This window comes from Culex pipiens, unplaced genomic scaffold (assembly GCF_016801865.2).
Source record: "Culex pipiens pallens isolate TS unplaced genomic scaffold, TS_CPP_V2 Cpp_Un0002, whole genome shotgun sequence".
Lineage (NCBI taxonomy): Eukaryota > Metazoa > Arthropoda > Insecta > Diptera > Culicidae > Culex > Culex pipiens.
In genome coordinates, this window is record NW_026292819.1 from 476,994 (window position 1) to 485,840 (window position 8,847).

Sequence of the window (8,847 nt, forward strand, 5' to 3'; positions counted from 1 at the left end):
ATTTGTAAAAAAACACTATTTTTTATTTTTTTTTATTTTTTTGATATGTTTTAGAAGACATAAAATGCCAACTGTTCAGAAATTTCAAGGTTGTGCAAAAAATCATTGACCGAGTTATGAATTTTTCAATCAATACTGATTTTTTCAAAAAATCGAAATTTCGGTCGCAAAAATTTTTCAAATTCATTTTTTGATGTAAAATCAAATTTGCAATCAAAAAGTACTTTACTGAAATTTTGATAAAATGCACCGTTTTTCAAGTTTAATCCATATTTAGGTGACTTTTTTCAAAATAGTCGAAGTTTTTAATTTTATTAAATTAGTGCACATGTTTGCCCACTTTTGACAAAAATATTTTTAAAAAGCTGAGAAAATTCTCTATATTTTGCTTATTCGGACTTTGTTGATACGACCTTTAATTGCTGAGATATTGCAATGCAAAGATTTAAAAACAGAAAAATTGATGTTTTCTAAGTCTCACCCAAACAGCCCACCATTTTTCAATGTCGATATCTCAGCAACTAATGGTCCGATTTTCAATGTTAAAATATGAAACATTTGTAAAATTTTCCGATCTTTTCGAAAAAAATATTTTCAAAATTTTCCAAACATTCAATATTACGCCCTTTTAAAATGTTAGTCTTGATTTGAAAATTTTAAAAATATTGTTTTCGAAAAGATCGGAAAATTTCTCAAATATTTGATATTTTAACATTGAAAATCGGACCATTAGTTGCTGAGATAACGACATTGAAAAATGGTGGGTTGTTTGGGTGAGACTTAGAAAACATCAATTGTCCTGTTTTTAAACCTTTGCATTGCAATATCTCAGCAACTAAAGGTCGTATCAACAAAGTCCGAAGAAGCAAAATATAGAGAATTTTCTCAGCTTTTCAAAAATATTTTTGTCAAAAGTGGGCCAACATGTGCACTAATTTAAAAAATTGAAAAACTTCGAATATTTTCAAAAAAGTCACCTAAGTATAGATTTAACTTGAAAACGGTGCACTTTATCAAAATTTCAGTATAGTACTTTTTGGTTGCAAATTTGATTTTTCTTCGAAAAATGAATTTGAAAAATTTTTGCGACCAAAATTTCGATTTTTTGAAAAAAATCAGTATTGATTAAAAAATTCATAACTCGGTCAATAATTTTTTGCACAACCTGGAAATTTCTGAAAAGTTGGCATTTTATGTCCTCCAAAACATATCAAAAAAATAAAATAAATAAAAATAGTGTTTTTTTGCAAATCAAGTTTTAGTGATAAAAAGTTAAATAAAAAAATCACCAATTTTTTTTACCGTGTATTATTTTTTTCCAGTGTAGTCCGTATCCATACCAACAACTTTGCCGAAGACACCAAATCGATCATAAAATTCCTTCAAAAGATACAGATTTTTGAATTTTCACATATCATTTTTGTATGGACAGCTGCCAAATTTGTATGGAAAATTATATGGACAAACTAATGATGCAAAATGGCTTCTTTGGGCATACCGAAAGCACTTAAAAAGTTTCAGTCGGATTGAAATTTTTTTTACAAAAATGTCGATTTCGTAGAGAATTTATCAGAAGAAAAGTATTTAGTGACAAAAACATTGAAAAAAAATTGAAAAATCAATCATAAAACTCTACTGTTATGTTTATTCGATTGTCAATCAATCGTCATAACATTGCATCAAAAGGCATTTTCAGATATGCAATCAAATCCGACTAATCAACCTCATGGTAACAACCCTCATCCTACAGAGGTCTTCTTTCTTTGATTGATCCGACACGTGCCAAGTGGGGGGTAAAGTACACACACATCCATTAGGCCCATTTCCGGACCCGGATTCTTCCGGTTTTGATTTGTCGACAAATGCCCCAGCCCCTTCTCTCTCCTAGTCCAATTTCCAGTGAAAGTCCTTTCAACTTTATAGAGAGAGAGAGACTCGACAAGATTAGTTGGCTCAAATGATGCAATCAAGATTACACAAAAAGGGGAACCATAAGTTGTGGGAAGGGGAGGTCGGAATTCAAACCCAGAAGAACGACGTCAGAATTCATTTGTGTACCTTAATTAAAGAGATATGCATCAAACAATTTGGTCTCGTTTGTGAAACCTGCCATGTGACCATCATCTCAGGGGGACCTGATGGGATGGAGTGTGCATGCGTTTCGGGTCGGTCTTCCCTCCCTCCCTTTTTGGAGCAACAATCTTGGTGATGTTTCGTCCCGTAGGTTTACATTATGGATGAGCTGAGTGCATTGCATAACGTAAAACCAACAAAGCCAAGGTGGGCTGTCCCAACTGACCGTGCCGGGCCCATTGTGTGGTCGTTCTGGCCAACCGTACTGGTTCTGAGGAGAATCGCGTAAGCACATTTCAGGGAATAGTTGCAGAATTTTGTTTCAAGCAAAGTTCAACTTCCCAGAGCATTTCTCAAGAGCATCAGCGCACCCCACTGTAAGACACATAATCCTGTCCCTTCAACATAGAAAGCAGCAGCACCGCACTCACCGGCAGTCAATCAGCAGGGCCCGGTCCTTCTGGCCGGCCACCGAGATAAGCTGGTCCATGATCCCGCAGGGCATGTTGGCGAACGTGTGCTCGGCCTTCTGACAGATCAGAGCCTTATCGCCGGTTCTGAGGGGAGAGAGAGGTTAGACATTCAAAAGCAGCATTATATCCGACCCGAAAGAAGCCGTGCGTTTGGTTCTTACTTTTCAAATTTCCTGGCCGTCAGCAGCTCCAGAAAGGTCAGCGTGGCCACCTCCAGGGCGGCACTGCTGGACAGACCGCCGCCGATCGGAACGTTCGTGTGGATGACCGCGTTGAAGCCCGGGATGGACTGGCCAAAGTGGAACATGACACCCTTCACGTAGTTCAGCCATCTGGAAGTGGAGGAAACAGGGTTTAATTGTGTTTTGGATTGAAATTTTAAAGTTACGTTAAATACACTTTTCGTTGAAATACTAAAAGTTCACACTTTTTGAAATTGAGTAGAGCTAAGTTTAAAATAATACATATTTCCGATAACGACCAGCCACGTACTCGTCGGTCGCCATCGCACAAGATGTTTTTCCAGGGACTCCTCACGGAACAGTATCGGTACGGCTTCGTTGGGAATTAATATCCCTGCACTGAGCAACCAACCAAACATTGGGAACGTGAGATTATGGCCACGCTGATTGCAGTGAAAATTTCGCCGCCCAAAATTGATATCGCATACAACAGAAGAAGGACAAAAGTTAGAGTGTCTAAAATTTAATTTTAAAAGCATCTAGAAGTTTTTAATAAAATTCAAAAATGTATAAATATATATGCCAAACACAAACACAAAAATAAAACAAAATTTCAAACGTAATTTGAGTAACCCTAACGTGCATGTGCATCCAGTTGAGATAATAATGGCCGGCTTGGCGGTGAAACATCACAAACATCGCTCATTGTACCGACCAGGGATGCCAGGTTTTCCCACCACAGAATCCCCCCCCCCCCCCTTCCCAAATACACCTCCAACCCCCAACACCACCCACAGCGTGTGGCAACCGGGACGGGCTGGTTCTTCTTCATTTTCATATTCATGTATTTAAATTAAATAATACGACATCAAAACTCGCGGAAAATTTCGCATAATGAATGTGAGTGTGTGTGTGTGTGTGTGTGTGTGGGTGCGTGGGTTTGGGTAAACGTGTCCATAATTCATGCAAATTTTAGGCCGCTCCGTGGTGGTGCTCTCAGCCTCTACGAAAACAAAAACAAACCCTGGGAAAACTAGTTCGGGGAAATGGACACTTGAGTGAGCTCAGCTAACTGATTTCTACAAGTTGCGTAGAATTCATCATATTGATGTTAAATAAGATGAAATAGAATTAACCTCCAATAAATATAAATTTTCAAATTATTAATTGTGGATAGAACATAAAAATGTGTATGAGTCGTTGAGTCATAGGGAGTTTGAAGAAAAAGTTTGAAAATTTGTCTTTTACGCGAAAAATTAAAAAAATCCACTCTAAAGTAAAGCATTCAATTTCAATATCTCATGAACTAGAAGGAAAACATTCACTACGCGTAATTTGACAATTCACAAAAGAAGTTTTACGACGTAAAGTTTCTTCGCACATAACGTCATGATTCGAATTCCCGGACGCTTCGAAACCCGGACACTTCAACTTGTTTTATCAATTATTTGGATATAAGTTCGCATTATGAATGTCAAAACTGTGTTATTTGATGAATTCATCAACTTTCATTTAAAGTTTGTTTGAACGCTGTAGTTAATGCCAAAACAATTAAATAAAATAAAATTATAAGTGTACCAAAAATACGAAACATTTCAATGGAAATATTTCATAGGCGTCCGAAGCACCGGGAAGGCAAAGCAGAAATTTATGTTTTTGATTTCCTTCAATTCTAGCAAATTTTTATGTAAACTATCGATTGTTTTGATGTTAACAGCTTATTTGAGACTTAAAGAATGCATTTCACTAACATTTCAGTCCAAATTTGGGCGATTCATAAGCAAAATCAAGTGTCCGGAATTCGAAGCAAAAGTGTCCGGATTTCGAATCAGCTTTTATCAGTGTCCGGGATTCGAAGCACAACAAGTCATTTTAATTTTAAAATTCTGATGAAAAATGGTTAGAAAAGACATATTTTGAATGCATTCTCTTAAAAATGACAGTTTATACTAAATCCTGATCATATTTCTACATTTCCAACTTATTACATGATTTTTTGCCAGCTAACTGTAACAAAAATAATATGGTACTAAGTGTCCGGATTTCGAATCATGACGTTACAGGGGTTGGACAAAATGATCGGGACAGGCAAATTTTTGTCAAAATTGAAATGCTCATAACTTTGCACAAATTTTATTAAAAACCTGATCCGGGCCTATTTATGGAAATGACCATATCTCAGCGGATTTTCAACGGATTTTCATGCTACAGACTGCATTTGACTGGCCCATTAGTTGTACTTTTAGGGAAAAACATGGATTAAGTGAAAATCTCATCTCAGCTGAAATGGCACGCACTGAAAAAAGTAGCTTTTTTTACACGGTCCCGGAAAATCTGGAACATCTCCGGTGGCCATGGACGTTACATTGTTTCGGTACATATACAAAAATTAGAATATTTTTTTAAAAGCTCCTTAAATCGTCAAAATCGTTTAAATTTTCGCAAAGTTATTAGCATTTGAATTTTGAAATAAATTTGCCTTTCCCGATTATTTTGGCTAACCCATGTAAAAAATCGTAAACTCATGCATATTGTACGACGAAAAAAATAAAAACATTACTAAATTCACCCTTATGGTGGTTGGTGCCTTTATCTTATTTATATAGTGACCCCTCTAAAGTGTCCACATGGTTTATGGATCACCCCTAACGTGATCGCAGCACTTAAAAATAAGTGATGAGTAAAAAAAACCTACAGACTTTTTGTCAAGATTATACAGACACCGCCTTTAACCCTTTCAGGCCTGATGGGTCATATATGACACAAAAATGATAATTTTCAAAAGTAGCCTATAATTTTCGTATGGTTATAAAAATCATTTTCCCATAATTAACACAAAAAATATTTTTTTCAAAATTCAGGCTTGAAAGGGTTAAGGAAAATGGCATCCCTCAACACGGCTTGTTCGTGGCGATCAGACCCGACCATTTGAGTGTCATTTTAGAACCTTTCTTAAAATATATAATATGGCAGGTTTTTAGGCAAAAACCATCCATTTTTGCAAATTGTGAAATTGATATGCAGCTGTTTTTAAGCATAACTTTTGATATGCTTTACTAAATCATACAAATTTCAATAGGGACTTATGTGACCCCAAGACGAATCGAATGAGGCCAATACGGTCAAAATCGGCTCAGTAAGTGACGAGATATTCCAATGACATTGATTTGGTACACATGTCTACGTACAGCCACTACGTACACAGGCATTTGCTCAGCTGGGGATTCTGAGTCGATTTGTACAAATTAAGGTAGATCTAGGAGGTCTTGTTAAAAAGTGCATTTTTCGAGTGATTTTTTAGCCTTTCCTCAGTAATGTTAGGAAGGCAAAAAAGAAATTGAATTTAAGTAAGTTTTTTTTTCTTGGCTTAGAGTGATTAAAATATGTATTAATTTAACAATCTGAACTTTTATTATTTCGGTACGACCCCTTTCATTTTTGAACATGCAAAAAAGGGGTGTTTTTCAATAATTTGCAGCCTGAAACGGTGATGAGATAAAAATTTGGTGTCAGAGGGACTTTTATATAAAATTGGTCGCTCAATTTGATGGCGTACACAAAATCTCGAAAAAACGCATTTTTCATAAAAAAAACATTTTTTTAAAACTCTGCCATATTTCGTAACTCAACTGTAAATTTTTTTTGACAATGTTATTTTAAGGGAAATTTAATATACTTTTCGAATCTAGATTAACCCAGAAGGATGTTTTTCTAACTTTGCAGGTAACAGTGTAGAGTGTAGTGTTTACAAAGTTGTAGAGCAGACAATTACCATAAAAAATGATTTAGAAACATCAGGGGTTTGCTTGTAACTATCACGAGTTATCGCGATTTTACGAAAAAAAAAGTTTTGAAACCATGACCATGAACGGCCATGATCAACGATGATCGGGATAACTCATAACTCATATATCAAAAAAATTGTCTGTTCTACAACTCTGTAGAACATTGTTACACTCTAAAACCTAACCATGCAAAGTTAGAAAAAACACGATATGCAAATTTTTGTTTCAATGAAAAAATACCCGTCTTGGTTAATGTAGATTCGAAAAACACATTAAAAAGCAGAAAAATGGCAGAGTTTTTAATACTTTTTTTAGTGATGAAAAATCTTTTTTCGCATGTTCAAAAATGTAAGGGGTCGTACCGTCCCTCCGTCACGAGATATCAAAAAACGGACCTAGGATTCGTGATCAGGGACAAAAGTTACCCATTTGGACAAAAATTCATACAAATCGAAGAGGGGTCGGGGCAACTGCTGTGTGAGTTGGCGGAGAATTACCCATCTCCGTAACATGATTTTGCACCATCATGCACTATAGTTCAAGATGTGTCTTTTTGAGTCCTTTAAAACATTTTCCCGAAAGTTCGAAAAAGGTAATCGTTATCAATGGACTCCTTTTTTTCTTAAAATTTGCATTTTTTCATGGCACTTTGCGTAATTTTTAGCAGAACCCGACTGTGCCTTTCGCACGCACAAAAAGGGGAGGGAGGTCGATGGGAAATTTTCACTCGGTTGTCCACGTTTTGGCCACTTTAGCACTCACCCCTTTGGGTATACTCGTGGTGCATAAAATGCAAAAGAGCACATGTGCATGGGATGATGCTGAACAATATATGATGATGTATGTAAACACACACACACACGCGCACGCATGCATTTGCCGGGTCTGGTCTGGTCGGAAAATTGATTAATTTTATTCGGTGGTTTTTCCGGGCTGGAAAACACACACTCAACCCCACACAATTCATCTCTTGGGAACGGGAAGCTCTTCCTGACGTTGGAAAGCTGTTTTATGCGTGCAAGGCCGGCGTTTTGCGACTGTGTGTGGATCATTGCTGATAACGAGAGAGAGAGTGAGGTACTATTTTTGGAACATACGTGGGAGTGCTTTTTGCCCAAACGACATGTGTTCGATACACACACACACACTCCTTGGGAAAACAATACCGATTGTGTGGATGTTGTTGGTCAGCTGCTGCCTGCTCATATCAAGCAAAATATTAGTGCAAGGGTTTAGCATTGTTTGCTGCACTGTATGAACTTAGAATATTAAGTACCCCGGTACTGTTTTTGTCTGATTATGCACGATTTTCAACAGCTGCCGAAACGTAAGACAAACATTTCGGCATAATCTGGAAGTATTATTTGATTAGAATATGTTATGAATACTTCGCCAAATTTAATTGGGAATGACACTTTGTGTAGCTATCAACGCCTCACATTCTAAATGTTATTATTTTTTTCGAGATTTATTTGTACTGGGGATGTCACTTTCCAAATTTTAAAACAATCTTTCCACAGAATTCCTAAACTTCAAAATTCAGAAGAAAAAAAAAGTGATTACTCACTTTGGTGAGCCCCTTGCCAGGCTGCTGCTGTCAAACTGGGCCTTTTTCTGCTCGCGGATGCCCTCGACGCAGGTCACCACTTCGCAGGTCGACGGAGTGTAGTTCTTCTTGCCGACGATCACCGTCACCATCGGCAACGCCTGGAAGTAGACATTTTTTTTCATTTTAAGATTTTTTCAAATTCACATGCTTTATTTCTTTCATTGCCTAATGAATTATCATGCCAAACCCTATTGCTCGTTCCATTTTCGCAAAAGCACTAAGCCTTCGAATTGCTGATAACAAATAATCGCAAGTTTATTTTATAGTTGAGGACCGACTACGTACACTCGTCATAATACCCAAAGCGAAGCGACGCTCTTTATGATAACATATTTGTAATATGAGAGCTACCTGCCAGTTTGAACACCCATCAACATACAGCTCAGTCGAGTGCTCTTCAATCAAACAAGTGTTAATTGATAACGCGCCCGCAAGCAAAGTGAGCTTTATTATTGCAACCTGGATGAAATTGCCCTACTTCACAAAACAAAAAAAAACACAAAAACTAAAAAAATAAAAAAATAAAACAAAAAACCAAATAACCAAAAAACAAAAAACAAAAAAAAACATAAAGCAAAAAACAAAAAACAAAAAACAAAAAACAAAAAACAAAAAACAAAAAACAAAAAACAAAAAACAAAAAACAAAAAACAAAAAACAAAAAACAAAAACAAAAAACAAAAAACAAAAAACAAAAAACAAAAAACAAAAAACAAAAAACAAAA

General features: G+C 36.2%; 1 protein-coding gene across 4 annotated transcripts in view; it reads right to left on the reverse strand.

The window, feature by feature from the left end:
• The window catches only part of LOC120417442 (galactokinase-like), a 104,414-nt gene that overhangs the window by 15,819 nt on the left and 79,748 nt on the right, over nt 1-8,847 (reverse strand). For all 4 annotated transcript variants that reach the window (XM_039579486.1, XM_052711341.1, XM_052711340.1 and 1 more), the window contains 3 exons: nt 8,081-8,220; nt 2,708-2,878; nt 2,505-2,630 (listed from right to left, as the gene is read on the reverse strand). In XM_039579486.1, the coding sequence (XP_039435420.1) occupies nt 2,505-2,630; nt 2,708-2,878; nt 8,081-8,220 (437 nt within the window). The remainder of the gene's footprint in view (nt 1-2,504; nt 2,631-2,707; nt 2,879-8,080; nt 8,221-8,847) is intronic.